The 15,491-nt window shown below is 38.7% G+C and overlaps 2 protein-coding genes and 1 non-coding gene across 3 annotated transcripts; 2 read left to right on the forward strand and 1 right to left on the reverse strand.

The window, feature by feature from the left end:
* Positions 1 to 1,043: 1,043 nt before the first annotated feature.
* On the forward strand, positions 1,044 to 8,232 carry LOC118471777 (uncharacterized). The gene is made up of 10 exons (XM_035958118.2): positions 1,044 to 1,062; positions 1,385 to 1,435; positions 3,791 to 4,036; positions 4,121 to 4,378; positions 5,252 to 5,287; positions 5,422 to 5,481; positions 6,839 to 6,970; positions 7,272 to 7,346; positions 7,505 to 7,564; positions 7,731 to 8,232. Exons 1-10 carry the CDS (start codon positions 1,044 to 1,046, stop codon positions 7,775 to 7,777), a joined length of 984 nt encoding a protein of 327 aa, XP_035814011.2. The 3' UTR covers positions 7,778 to 8,232.
* Positions 8,233 to 9,036: 804 nt separating this feature from the next.
* On the forward strand, positions 9,037 to 15,208 carry LOC129348191 (low affinity immunoglobulin gamma Fc region receptor II-a-like). Its single transcript, XM_055008035.1, has 6 exons — positions 9,037 to 9,088; positions 9,305 to 9,352; positions 9,596 to 9,856; positions 10,720 to 10,995; positions 11,412 to 11,678; positions 13,584 to 15,208. The coding sequence occupies exons 1-6, from the start codon at positions 9,037 to 9,039 to the stop codon at positions 13,745 to 13,747; spliced, it is 1,068 nt and encodes a 355-aa protein (XP_054864010.1). The 3' UTR covers positions 13,748 to 15,208.
* Positions 14,613 to 14,683, reverse strand: trnag-gcc (transfer RNA glycine (anticodon GCC)). The gene has a single exon. It is a non-coding gene; the product is annotated as a tRNA-Gly (tRNA).
* Positions 15,209 to 15,491: the final 283 nt, after the last annotated feature.

A 15,491-nucleotide genomic window follows, 5' to 3' on the forward strand; every position in this document is an offset into this window, starting at 1 on the left:
CAGCAGCCAACTCCTGAAAAACAAGCCCCCACCATAATCCCCCCTAGAGCAAACTTTACACTTGGTACAATGCAGTCAGGTAGTACAGTTGTCCTGGCAACCACCAAACCCAGACCGATCCATTCTACCTCAGGCTTCATCACCAGTTCACGGTAGCTTAACAGCAAACCATCCGAATGACAAAAACATTGTTTACTCTACTGGTGTCATCAGTTAAAATTTAAAAATGCAGCCATAACATTCACATACGAGATCAAAAACTTTAGAGAAGAAGAAAGTGCAAGAACCCAAATCTGTCAGACTGGGTGGATAAAGACTTAGGATTGTTTTGGCCAGAAAAAAGCTCACGTTGTCATCATTTTCCATGGTTCATTTGTGTTAAATGATGTCCGTCAGACACCTCCAGATGTTAAAGCTGGCGTTGGGAGTCTGATTCTGGGCAACAAAGTCGAAGAATATCTACATAAACAGTGAACATGATCCTGGTTTCACTGGGATTTCTGCTGTTTCTTCTCCTGATGGTAGCCACAGACCCACATGAATATGGAGTTTGTTCTCAGCTCCAGTTTGAGTTTCATGGAGAAAATGTGTAAAACTGGCAGAAAACTTGGTTCATTAAAGTCACTGCATGATAATACCAGTCAGTTCATGCTCAGTTGAAAGACTTCCTTCATCTATTAAAATCTCCAGCTACACATTGGTTCAAATGTGTTGTTACAATTACAGAACCAACATATTTTCTGTGCTTTTCTGACGATTTTGAGACATGAATGAATCTCTAAATCCCAATTTTGTATTTTTACTGGTGTCTAAACACTACAAAGTGGGCATGCTGGCATTCATTTGATGCATAAAAGCCTCAAGTGTTTTATTGAAGCCGTTTTCACCCAAATCTAACATAATTTATTGCTGTAGAGCACGTTTGAAGCGGCGCTAGAGTCTGCTGAACCCCAGACATGACCTGCTCAGGAAGAGGAAGTTACAGCTCCATTATATTTAGCATTAATGCTACATGATGCTCAGACAGCCAGCAGGAAGACGCCATGGAGGTTGCAGCTCTCAGTGAGTAGCACACTAGTCGTTTTTCCTCATATGTTTAACATATACACATGTAAGTTGCTTGAAATTTCCCCAGAATGCCAAAATGTTTCTCTGTAAGATTGAACATGTGAAACAGATTTTAAGTATTTGGAAAGATCTACTGTGTGCACAATGACTCTTTTGATGGAGGTTTTTTTTTTGTCTAATTCTGTTGGTTTTTATGAATTATTGAAGTTTAATGAAACAATAAGTGCAAATATTAAGATTTCTACAATGATTATATGTGTCTTGAAGATAGAACTTTATAGAAATTGTACATGACTGCCTTCTTTTGTCTCTGCAGTGTTGATGCTGCTGGTTGTACATGTGGAGCAAAGTTATCCTCAGACATCTGGTAAGGAGCTGATACTTCATCAAACGTACTCAAGTAGAAGAAATGTGTTTGTGTTAATTGTTCCCAACATTTACCACAATGGTTGGTTTTAAAAAGCCCACCCAACGTTTTTTTTGACTTGTAATAACCTTAAACACTGGTGTGAAGACTTCATCTTCCAATCTTTTATTGCTTTTTGACTTCCAAAGAAGGTTTTCAGTATTTTTATCTCGTATCATTTGAGGCTTTTCTCCTAAAAGTTGCATTATTATACAGCTAAACTCAGAAGGAAAATGTGTTTGTTTCCAGTTAACATATAATATCTCAGATGTGTTGGGATTTTCAAACCATAACACAGAAAATGGAGAAGAAGATGTTAAAGTTTCATATATTAACCCAAACTGTGATGTTTTCACGAATCTAACTGCGTAGTTTTGGTGCCTAAACTTGACAAAGCTTCTAAATTACATTTGCTGTCGTAAAAGTGTCGACCAAAGTGTCGTCTGACTCACCAGATGTAGACTTTAGGCCTGAACCTGCCACTTTACTCATCAACAACAGCTATATACACTACCGTTCAAAAGTTTGGGGTCACTTAGAAATGTCCTTATTTAAGAAAAGCAGCTTTTTATATTAAGAAAAGCAGCTTTTTCAATGAAGACAACATTAAATGAATCAGAAAGTCAGTCTAGACATTGATAATGTGGTAAATGACTATTGTAGCTGGAAACAGATGATTTTTAATGGAATATCTCCATAGAGGTACAGAGGAACATTTCCAGCAACCATCACTCCTGTGTTCTAATGCTACATTGTGTTAGCTAATGGTGTTGAAAGGCTCATTGATGATTAGAAAACCCTTGTGCAGTTATGTTAGCACATGAATAAAAGTGTGAGTTTTCATGGAAAACATGAAATCGTCTGTGTGACCCCAAACTTTTGAATGGTAGCATATTTATATATCTAAACCCTAGTCGTGGTGTTTCCTTATGTCTACCTGTGTTGTTCTGGTGCCAAAATTTAGCAAACAAAACTTAAGTCAAAGAGCATTGGTTCCACAAAGGACTCAAACTCTGGTCTCCTGGTTAAAAGTCCTGCTGCTGCCTTCATCTTACCTCCTTATGTGGATTTTGAGGCTCCTTTGACATCTCAGTGTTACTTTTCAGGCATAAAATAGATTTGTTTCTTTCAATACTTGAACAAGAATGGAGTTTAGCTGCACAGCAGGTAAATTTAAGACATTGGTGGTTATTTGGACTGTAAATCCATGTAATCCTACCTTTATGAGGATTCCTTTCTTTGGAGAATGTGTTTAAAGTTGTTTTTTTTTATTTTTTTTTCAATTTAGCTGATGATACCAAAGGTTTCCCAGAATCTTTCTGAACTTCTGACCCCTTAATGAGTTTGATCAAGACCTTGGTTCCTATGCTGATGATACTTTATTATCATGTGCACTATGACTTTATTAGTTTGATTTTAATTGCAATATTACGTCTTGCCTTTGTATCATTTTCTGTTTTTAATTTTAAGTTTCTGTTACAATGCCGAAATCAAAGAGAGACAGACATAGTGTGTGTGGTCCACAGTAAATATATTCCTGACTGCCACAGTTGACAAGAATCACAAGTTTACATGAGATTCTAAGTGAAATGCATGCGGCTCATTTATGACCCATTTATGGAGGCTTGTAGTAGCAATACAAATATTAGAATTTCTTAAAAAGTATAAAAAGAAGTTTAAAAATTTTAATGGAATGATATCAAAAACATGTTTTTTGAGGAATATTTGGAAAATGAAATAATGACAGCTTTTCATTGGAAAGATATTGCAAGAAAACGACCTCACCGGGTTATTTTTGACCCACTTATGCATCTAAAGAACAACAAATGAAGCTGGCAGAAGCTTCCTTATCATGATTGCATCACATCTTATCCAACAATGCTCTGATTTTGCCACTCCTTTTCTCAATAGAACTTCTTCGGCATGTTTCATTTGAAGTGTCCCAGCTTTATATGAGCTTCCCGGTTATTATTGTCCCATTTCTGTGCACATTACAGTGTTTTATTTTACACTTTGAGTCCATGCCTTGCAATCTTGTTTTCTTCATTTATGGTTCCTAAAGCACTTTTTTAAAATGATTTTGAGCAGCGCTGTGAACAAATGTTGTTGTAGCATTATGGATACAGATCTACTTTTTTTGGGATCTCCTATGTTATCTGTGGGCTGTAGGTTCTTTGATATTTATTCTTCGACAAGTTGTTGTTCTAGTTGTTAAATTATCCAGTGTTGCTTCACCATGTTTTGATAATGTACAAACCTCATTTCTGTCTTCTAGTGATTGAGTTGCTAATTTCTGGTGTTCCGGTTCTTTCCCAGGTGCAAATGTTCACATCGTTCCATCCAGACTTCAGCTGTTTGAATACGAGCCGGTCTCTTTTATCTGCGATGGGTTGAACACCTCCGCCGGATGGAAAGTGAGGAACATGAAGAAATTCATTCAGAGATGTTCCAACAGCCCAACGTTGACCTGCAGCATCCAGAATTCCTTTGTGTCAGACAGCGGACAATACTGGTGTGAAAATGCAGAACAGAGGAGTAACGCTGTCAGCATCAACGTCACCGGTAGGTTTATTTTCACTAAAGGGTTCAAATATGAAAGTGTAAAGCTTCACACTGATGCAAACCAAAGTTTGCTGTGTTTGTCAGCTGGTTCTGTGATCCTGGAGAGTCCTGTTCATCCCATAATGGAGGGAGAAGCTGTGACTCTTGGCTGCAGACACAAGACGACGTCCTCCAACTTCACAGCTGATTTCTACAAAGATGGCCGCCTCACTGGGAGCAGCTCCACGGGAAACTTGACAATCAGAAGACTTTCTAAATCCGATGAAGGACTCTACAAGTGTATGTCTGGACATGAAGTATCTCCAGAAAGCTGGCTGGCAGTCAGGAGTAAATCCAACACAGGTATTTTTACTTTCACACTTTTAGTGAGCGTCAGCTGTAGAAATGTTTCACCATGCTGAATGTATCTCCAACAACTTGATCCTCTGTTCGCTGTTTCTCAGCCATGCTGCATTTATTTTATTCATCCAGTAGCTTTGATTTTCCTTTCAATCTCTCTTGTTGTCTCCTCCTGTCATTTTGTGTCATATTTTTGTTGTTTTGTGTAATTTCATGGCACTCTCTGTCTTGTTTTTTTCATTTTGTGCCTAGTTTGGGTCATTTGTGTCTGGTTTTTTTCGTTGTTTTTGTCTCGTTTCTGTCAATTTCTCTTGTTTTTGCTGTTTTATATAATTTCTTTTCTCATTCTTTTGATTTTGTGTCTCTTTTGGTTCATGTTGTCTCTGTTTTTGTCATTTCCTGCCTCATTTGTGTCATTTCATGTCTCTTCGTGACAGTTTTGTAAAACTTTTTGTGTCTACTCTGCTCATTATTTATAGAAAGATGTTTCACCATGCTGAATGTATCTCCAACAACTTGCTCCTCTGTTCACTGTTTCTCAGCCATGCTGCATTTATTTTAATGATCCAGTAGGTTCAATTCTTTCCTCTCAGTGTTGTGGTCTCCTATCTGCTCTGGCTGGTGTCATTTTGTAGAGTTTCTTTTTAAACAAAATATGCTTTTCAAACCCACCAACAGATTTTGGGAGTTCAATGGATTGTTCATAATTTAAAGTTCAGGTAGCAAACAGTTGCATTCTGCTCACTTACCAATGTATGCATGTTTCCAGGACTCTGAGTGGCAGCCACAGTCTTAAACTATTTAACATGTATTAGTATGACTGAATTTCTCATGGTATAGTGGCAGTCATTACAAAATATGTTATATCGTGTTCAGGTGGAGGCGTGACCCCAGAGAATCCTGTGAATGAAGGTGAGATGCTGGCCTCTCTGTGTAGATACAATTAAACATTTGTTGACTGAAAGGTTATTTCATCCACATGTGCTCATGTAATGCAGCAAAACCCTGAACTGACACAACTTTGCTATAAATTCTACACATCTCAGATTCTAAAGGCTCAGTGAAACAAAGTCAGGACTCAAACACACAACAAACACACAAAACAGGTAAGGTAAAGTTTATTTTCACCAATTATAACCGTGGTGTCCCAGCAAAATAGTGGCGATCGATGGGTTTTGGGGCTTTTTTCCCCAACATTTGCACATTTGGAGGTGAGAACTGTTCACCTAAACAACCATGAGAGAACTACTTCATTGCATGATCCAGATCTTCTGCAAAATTTGACATTTTGAGTGTTGGTTGCTGCTTGGAGGCCGGTGTTGTTTCCTGTCATTAAGGAGATTTGCATCTTAAATTTGCATCTGGGGAGTTGGCCTAAGCTTTAATGATCTTAATCTTTGGGTTTTGGACTGTTGGTTTGACAAAACTAGACATTGTAAGACATCACCTGTGATTTTGACTTTATAGATCAAACGGCAATTGAGAAAGTGATCGACACATTACTTAAAATTGAGAATCAACCCTTAGTACTAATTTGTACACCATTTGTACACTACAAAAAGTCAAAAATCAACAGTTTTTACTCTTTTTCTAGTGTACAAATGGCATACAAATTAGTACAAAGGGTTGATTCTCAATTTTAAGTAATGTGTCGATCACTTTCTCAATTGTCGTTTGATCTATAAAGTCAAAATCACAGGTGATGTCTTACAATGTCTAGTTTTGTCAAACCAACAGTCCAAAACCCAAAGATTAAGATCATTAAAGCTTAGGCCAACTCCCCAGATGCAAATTTAAGATGCAAATCTCCTTAATGACAGGAAACAACACCGGCCTCCAAGCAGCAACCAACACTCAAAATACCACATTTTGCTTCGTCCAACTCAGCAGATATAAACATTAAAATCCTCTTCACTAGGGGGAAGCAACAACAGAATCCAAGCAGCAACTCGCATTCTGAAAATTGGCAAATTGTTGTTTCAGTGACCAGGTCTCGACTCCCCAGTGTACAAATGTTGGACAAAAATACTTCACCTGTCACTGTTTTGCAGGGACACTTTTGTAAATGGGCTTCGCACCGCCCAAGATTATTATAATTGCCTTTGAAAGAACTTCTTTTTTTCCTCTAGCCAAAAAATAATGAGGTGCAATCAGACCATTCTCCAAAGCAGGCATGTGGAAATAAATCTTATTATGTGAGACATTTAATAGGTCAGAAAATTGTAAAAATACTAAAACAATGTAGTTTAAAGTGAATTGTGATGTCTTCAGATGTCTAGTTTATTTAACCAGTAGTTCAAAAGAAAACCATTTGAACAAGTCAAAGGAATTAAATCTTGTTAATTATTGATTAAATCTTCAGTATGCAGTGAGCAGGTTTTGGACACTACAAGGAAGAAAGATTCTAAGATGAACTATTTCAAGACTTTTCATCACCAAATGAAATTACTGTCATGTTTTAAGTTGTGTTCCCAGCAGCAAACAAACAGATGACTTTTCTGCTCCATATCTACGTCCTGCTGTGGGTTTCCATCGCTGTTGTGTTGACTCTGCAGCTGCTAGTGTTGGGACTGCTTTACTGGAAGAGACAACTCGGTAAAACACCTATTTTTAATACAAACTATTTGTAAACTCAAATTACAGACTTTCATTCATTCACGTTTCCTTCAGCAGGTGGCTTTTTTAGCAAAGCTTCGGTAATTAAATGTTAAGTGAATTGAGGTTTGCAAATAAATCTTCACATAAATTGTGGACCTCACTTGTATTTTCATCTTAAGAGAACCAAAGAATACAGTAAATGCTAAACTTCTTCTACAGCATGGACTAATTCTACTAATATTTTAGTATTTTTAAGATGCTTGTCTGCCACAGGATGACATTTTCCTTGGTCTTTCAGTCTTACTAGAGATACAGATGACTGACCCCAGCAAGGACTTGGACCCAGTGCCCAACAAAGTCAAGAAAAACAAAGGTAAAGTACCGCACTCGATGGTAAAGTTCAACTTGTAGCATTAAAGTTAAATTAGAAAAGGTTAAAAGAAGTGAGATGCTATTTTGGGGTGTTGTAACAAGAGATGCTTGAGAAGCGCTGTGCTAGAAGCTCCCACCATCTCTGATGTTTCGTTTCAGATGCTGCAGATAGTTTGAGCCTCGACTTCGAGACAAACCACAGCAAGAACCCAGAAAAAGGTGAGACCATTTCAGTCTGCAGCTACGTGATGCAGCTTAAAAAGTATTCTGACGTTAGTCTGAAACCTATCCCAGTTAATGACAGGAAGGTAAAATTAGCTTTAACTTGCTACTGTGCATTATAAAGACCTGCAAATGTTCATTTGTCCATTTTTCTCTTTTTCAGATGAAGATGAATTCCTGCCTCAAACTTTTCAGTCCACTCACTGGTGACTCTCTGCAGGTTTTTTGCTAATGTCATTTTTTTCTTCACTGGAGGCTCAGTTTTCTCTCTAACATGAAGTCCTGCACCTCTGTGGAAACAGAACAACCACGATTAAGGAGGCAGAACTCTGAAATGCCAAAAATGACTTTTTACTTTCCAACAAAGAGCCCTATTGTGGTCATGAGACTCTATTTGCTACCTTTGGGATGCTGTTAAGTTAATCTAGGATTTTCTTTTTGTTTTCATGATGAATAATTCAAGCAAGCAGCTGATTATTAGCCTGTTTCTGTTTCTTAAAGATCACTGACAGCAGAATTTCCCTGAATGAAGGAGACAATGGGATAATTTGCTTTCTAATTACAGTTACTGAGATTGTGTTCAGTTTTATTTCTTAGATGTTCATTTAGTGAAATATTTCGATGCCAGTGTGTTTGTATTCTCAAGTTTTTGATAATATAAAACATCAAAACAGTAAAGGTTTTGTCGTTTCGTCAGAGTTTTTACAGTACTGTTTTATTGCATGTACATGTGCATGAAGATGCTAAAAGATTGTGTGGAGGTTTGGAGGACTATATTCCACACATGTACAAGATTAACCTCTTTGTATTTCAGGTACTGCATAAAACTACACTGATCTTGTAGCGTGGTTACTGAGTGGGCATAGATTTTGGGCAAAGTATCGAACAGAGTCCTGCATGCAGACTGGAAAAGTTGACTTTCAAAGCAGTAGTATAGTAGTTGTAGTAGACGTAGTAATGACTACCTAGTAAAGCATCCAGCTCCCATTGTGAAGGTTGGTTTGAGATCAGAACATAAAAGATAAGATAAAACTACAGCGTTACAGCAGCTAAGTGCATAAACAGATGGAACTGGGTGAAAAAAAACTAAAATGAACCAACAATATACATATATAAGTACTGTTGCTAATGTGTAAAATCTTCTACATGCAGAAACTCTACATGTTGCACAGATTCCTCTAAATGTGGAAAATAATGTTATTGCACGAAAAAAGTAGAAATGCTTTATGTGCAAAATATTCCCAAAAGAACTGTACTGATGCTGAACTAACAGACTTCCAAAGTAAAGGAGGAAGTTGTCTTAATTTTTTCTTCCTCTACTGCAGAAGATTCCTTTTTTGCCTTTTATGCACCTTCATGGACCCTCCCACTGACATCAGCTCTGGTGAAGCTCAAACCTGCACCGTCCTCCACAGTAAACCAAACAGGAAGAAGCTCTGAGCTACGTTCACTTTATCTGCAGACTCGCGATGCTCAGACGACGAGACGACATGGAAGTTAGAGCCTCCTGCTTCAGAGCGTGTGAGTATCTGCATTAACTTTTGGTTTATTTTTCATATTTCAGGCATTTAAAGTCATCAACAATCAGGTCAGTCTAAAAGAACAGCAAAGTTGGAGGTATTGATTTCAAAGGTTTACTTTGATGTAACGTCCAATAACAAGAAACACCTTCTTCATCATGTCAAACTCATTTATGAAAGCATCTGACGTGCAGCTTTTTGTCATTTTTCTCTCCAGTGTTGCTGCTAGTTGCACTTGGTCACTTGAGTTACTCTCTGAAAGGAGGTAAGGGATGAATAGTTAACCATTTATGCACAGACACAAACTAAGTTTTTTTACTCCTTTTTGTTTAAATGTGTTGGATAACAGACTACATCTGAAATCCAAAGTCAGGTTGAATGAATGAACGTTTGAATGAATAGATTTTGATTGAATATTACAATTTTAAGCTTATTTTTCCTGATATGTTGTGTCTCTTCAGTCTAATTGTGTCTGTTCATTCGTTTTCTTTTGGTCTCTTTGTCTCAGATGCAGCTTCTCTTCATACTGTTACCTCCAAACAGCAGTTCTTTGAATACGAGTCCATCTTTTTTCGCTGTGTGGGGTTAGATCCCTCGGTTAAATGGAAAGGGGTGAGAAACACCGACAATTTTCTTCCAACGTGTATGAACGACACAGGAAAGCCAACGATGCACTGCATCTTCCACGGTTTCGAAACGGACAGTGGAAAATACTGGTGTGAAAGCGAAGAAGGAGAGAGAAGCAGCGCTGTCAACATCACTGTTACTGGTAGGTTTGGGAGAAGAATTCTTTCCAAAAACCTAAATGTTTGCACAACGTTGCAGTGAACTCAATTATAACTCACAGACAACAAAAATGACAGCAGCAACTCTATGATGAGCAGGAGACACAAACATCTTGCTCATACTTAAGAGAATCAAAGCCATTTATGATCCAGTTAACACATTGTAGCGGAACATTTATTCTTTCTTGACCAAACTTATCACATAGTAAAGTTACATGATCATATTTTTGTCTTATTATGCAATACGCCGATGATAGCTGTCGGTTTCTGGGTTGTTTGCCTGTTTGTCTATTTGAGGATACAAATTCTGCCAAACCAAGGAGAGATGGATGGAAACTAGAAGTGATTGGTGAAGGCTTACGGCCAAAATACAAATAAAATACTCAAAATTTTTCAACTGGAATAACTTAAAATAATGTCCCCCATATTGACTCCACACCAGCGTGATGAGTTGAAATGATAAATGATAACTCAATGGACAAAATAAAAGCTGGACAAGTACAGGTTAGCTCTGGTAAACTCACAACTGACAAACGTATCTCTTAAATTAATTATGCTCATTCTTGGTCCATGCGGAGGCCAATCTAATTAGTTAGCTTAGCAAGTAGCTTTGCAATTTTTGTAATGTTGGCAAGCATCTAGCAGCAGCAATTTTGTGAAGATGTGCTGGATTTGGATGAGTCACTTTTTTGTCCGATATCGTTTATATGTCTGTTTTTTTTTTATCTTTGTTGTACAGATTTTTGTTATATTTCAATATCCGGGGCCTGAATTTTTTTTTCTCTTGTGATGCTCATAAAGCAGCTTTCAAAAATGCTAATACATACTTTGTAAAAATGTGTTTTAGCTGGTTCTGTGATCCTAGAGAGTCCTGCTTTCCCTGTGACGGCGGGACAAACTGTCATCCTGGTGTGTAGAAACAAGGCAGCTCTTGCAAACCAAAGAGTTGATTTCTACAAAGACGGCCTCCACATCGGGACCGGATGCTTCGGAAAGATGATCATCCAGGATGTTTCCAAGTCGGATGAAGGACTGTACAAGTGCAGCATCTCCACAGCTGGTGAATCACCAGAGAGCTGGCTGACTGTGACGGAAAACAGCTTAAAAGAAGAAACCAAAGATGGTATTTAGATTTTACTTACATATTCTTCTTCTTTTTGTTTTCACACTATGCAACAATTTTTGGGACTGACCTTCGATGGCGTCTAACAGTAATTACACTTTTTTTTAACAATAAGAATACTGTACAAATGGTAGCTATGTTAACTGTATGCATTAAGAAATGAAGCCATTATCTTCCTATTACAGTCTAAAAATGTTGAGCAAAGCCACATTCCAACCCAACCAAACACCTGTGGAAAATTCTGAAGTGATGCAACAAGCAAACAGTTCAAACTTGCATATTAAAAATGTAAAAATATTATGGAAGAATGGCATCTATATGTCCGGTATAGTTCCGGAAACATGGAGAATCATTGTCAAGTATGATCTTCATTGCCTCTAATTAACTAGTTTTGGTCACTTCTCTTGTTGTTTCAGGTATGTCTTCATGTTGTTCAGTTGATTCTGTGGTCCTGGACAGTCCTGCTCACCCTGTCATGGAGGGAGAAGCTGTGATGCTGCACTGTAGAAGCAACATGTTATCGGCCAACCTCTCGGCTGTCTTCTATAAGGACGAGCTCTTCATTGGGACCGGCTCTACAGGGACCATGACCATCCCCAACATCTACAAGTCTCATGAAGGACTCTACAAGTGCAGGATATCTGGAGTTGGAGAATCACCAGGAAACTGGCTGACTGTTAAAGGTGAGACGTAGATATGTGGCAATAACAGATGTTATGTTTGCTACCGGGCTGCACAGTGGCGTAGTGGTTAGCACTTTCACCTTGTAGCTAGAAGATCCCTGGTTCACGTCCCGGCTTTCCCGGGATCTTTCTGCATGGAGTTTGCATGTTCTCCCTGTGCATGCGTGGGTTCTCTCCGGGTACTCCGGCTTCCTCCCACAGTCCAAAAATATGCTGAGGTTAATTGATCATTCTAAATTGCCCGTAGGTGTGAATGTGAGAGTGATTGTTTGTCTCTGTATGTAGCCCTGTGACAGACTGGTGACCTGTCTAGGGTGTCCCCTGCCTTCACCTGAGTCAGCTGGGATAGACTCCAGCCCCCCCCCCCCCCATGACCCTAGTGAGGATTAAGCAGTGTATAGATGATGGATGAATGGATGTTTGCTACCCAACACTATGCCACTTTACAATATAAAGTAAAAGTTCTTGGCTTCACCTGGAAACAAGGAGTGTAACTGTATACTTTAAAGCCTTATGTCACTGTCCACAAAAACTCGAATGTTTGAAGCGATCAAATAAAAAAGGAGAGGAAACTTTACTCAGTATGCTCACCCGACCTGCACCGTCTGACTTCCATCTGTTTCCCAAATGAAATCCCACTGATGCGGTCACAATTTTCAGAGCGATAATGAAGTCATGCATGCTTTTTTAGGAGGCTCAAGATGTGTGGCCTTTTTCTGCAAAGAGATAGTGAAGTTTTAACGCATTGATGTTAAAGGAGACTCTGTTAAAAAACAAGAAAAGCACTCAGGTAGTGCAGCACTCTGCCAAGGCTGCTCAGTTGTTGTATGATTTCCGACGGATAATTTCTGATAAGTCCGTAGTGGTGGATTTATAGAAGGATCACAACCGTGATCGTCAACAGGCAGCTGATGTAGCGTTCACTTGTCGTCATAGTTACAGTGACACTGTGTCGCTATCTTGCAACGATATGGAAATCCTAAACAAATCCATGGATCAGACTATAATCTGCCAAAATCTAATCATTTTGTCCTTGTGTCATTTCTGACCTTCCCTGAAAATTTCATCCAAATCCATCAGTCTGTTCTTGAGTAATGTTGTGCACAGAAAGACAAACAGACGAACGTACACCGATCATCACATAACTCTGCTGTGTTCTTTGGCAGAGTAATAACGCAAGAACAGTCATTCTTGCATGTATGACATTTTTTGATGAGCTTTTTAACATACCCTTTAAACCAACTCAAATCTTTCACTGCTAGGGCGAGTACAATCCAAAAGTTCTTTACTGTGTTTACAAAAGGCAAAAATCATAAAACTGCTCCCAGTGTTTCTGCCATATTTATAACCCTCCCTGAAAGTCCTGATTTGTAAACACATAGAGCACCATCTGCAACGCAAGCTGGATCTAATCCACCACGCAGAAACCCTTCAACCTGAACTGAATTTTGGAAAATAAGAAAAAGCTTGCAGGGAACTAAAGAAGTTGCCCCAATCACAACACAGTTTAGGTCATCTGTGTCAGATATCTCCCTTAGACACCTTAAGACATTACAGAAGAACTCATGTTGCCCGTCTAACACCTGGGGACGAATTCAATGTACACAACCAGCAATAATCCTCAACATCGTCTTCTCCATGTCCACAGTAACATTTCAAATATGCACCTGCATGTGGTCACAAAAAAGCCTGCAACTCCCCTATGCACACGACCAGAAGCACTACATTCATGCACAACAGCAACAGAACTTTTGGTAGTAGATCAACATGTTGACCAGTTCAAAAATATGACAACATTATACCACTTTGAGCATGGTGGTGGCATTATCAACTGTGACAAAAAACAACAATGAGGCAAACATTGCAATGATGTGACTGCAGATCTTTTTTCTTGTGTCTTTGCAGAGCTCCACAGAGAAACTTGCCTCTGGTCAGACCACTTCTTCCACAGCCTCCTGCTCTTGAGGACTGTTTTCACTGTGGTGATGGTGGTTCTGCTGCTTCTGCTGGTGGGACTCCTTCACTTTGGGAAACTTGGAGGTAGACACAAAGACCTCACTCGAAGATGAAAGGATCATGAATGAAACAGAAAAGAACAAACTATGCACTGTTGTATGTTTTACTTTTAATCTGCAATCGGTATATGTTTAATTTTACTTACGTTTTGTGCACTTAAATGCATCATTGCGCCTGCAAAGACATCGAAGAAGTGCAAAGTCTGAGGTTTATGAAAGCTACGTGAGAAAAAGAACAGCGTATAATGTATTTTACCACAGAAAATACCTTGAAGAGTAAATAAGGAAAACAGTTGTTGCTGAAGTTCTGCTGTCTTACGCTTGCAGTGGCTGAGTTCACTCTGAAAGCAGAACAGGTCAAAAACCACAGATGTTGTAGATGCAGTTGTCCTATTTTAAAAGGCGTCGATTGAGTTTCATCAGTACGTCTTCTTCGGTTTTATTTAGACGCTGCAGGTTAAAATTCAAGCCTCTCAAACACAAACCACTCAAGCAAATGCACGTCTATTTTAGTGGAATGAATACTCGAAGCCACAATAATAAATAATGTTCGCTTACTTCAAACTTCAACCTCATTATTGTGCTGCAGTAACTCAACTTTGTCTCATCGCCTTTGTTTGGTGCCTCATGCTTTAATAGATTTTTACATTTGACATTTGGACAGCGAGAAGTTATAACTAGATCATGTAGGTTGTTTCTGTGTTTTTTGGTACTTCACCTGGTCTGAGAGGGAACTTGACGCCTCTTGATTCAGATTTTATACTTCAGAATATCTAACCAGTACTGCCAAACTTCTGCAGGTCTTTCCTGCATGAGGTCATTTTTCCTATTGGCTGTTCTGTAAATGCACACCCTTCTAGATTTAGAGAGATTAAACCTTTAGCGATCCTGCAGCAGGGGAATTTTAGAAAAGTGTGAGTGCATTGGCTGGGAATCGAACCCAGGCCTCCTGCATGGCAAGCGAGAATTCTACCACTGAACCACCAATGCTGGACAACCTGAGTCACTGGCACAAAATAATACAGGAAAAGCTGCTGTTCCAACGTCAGCAACAGCTTTCTACACTGTGAAACACCCAAAAAACAGAACGACAGATTTTCCTTACCAGAGACGTAATATTTAGCTGCAAATAAAGTGAGGTGACGCAGAAAATAACCAGCATTGATTTAATGGCATAGTAAAAGTAAAATGAATTTATTTATTATTTAAACCTAATGAACAAAAATGGCAACTTAATTCCACTGTTTGTTCAGCAGAAATGGTGCCCAGTACAATTAATGCACCCACTGTAAGGCTCAAAGTAAAGTTGAGGCCACCAGTAATGTTCAGTTATAGGGAGTTAAATTATTACACTTTGGAAACAGATATAGTGAAACATTAGCATCACATTCACCTTTTAATTTCTTCATGTTTGTATTATTGGTTGAAGATGAAGTTGCTTTTCAAGTTGAGCTGCTCTGCATGTATTGTGATTGTGTTTTTAAGCTCAAATAAAGAAAGCGTCTTTAAAGCACAGTCTGTGGAGTCTTCATGAATAAAATGCTGTCCCTACTGTCACCTATAAATGTATAACTTTTTCTCATTTGCAGCCTTTTTTAGTTCTATATTTCCTCCACAAGCTGTTTTTCTCTTTGTTTTTCCATCTGAAAGTCAAGCTTCATTGTTTATCTGTGTTCAGAAGATGCTGTGTTTTCTAGTTTATGGAGTACTGAGACAGTTTCAGTAGTATTTTTATCAGGATCCTGCCTCAGACTCTGATTTGCTGCAGTCTCTGCTCCTCCTCTCCCCAGTCAGCAGG

This window comes from Amphiprion ocellaris, chromosome 23 (assembly GCF_022539595.1).
Source record: "Amphiprion ocellaris isolate individual 3 ecotype Okinawa chromosome 23, ASM2253959v1, whole genome shotgun sequence".
NCBI lineage: Eukaryota > Metazoa > Chordata > Actinopteri > Pomacentridae > Amphiprion > Amphiprion ocellaris.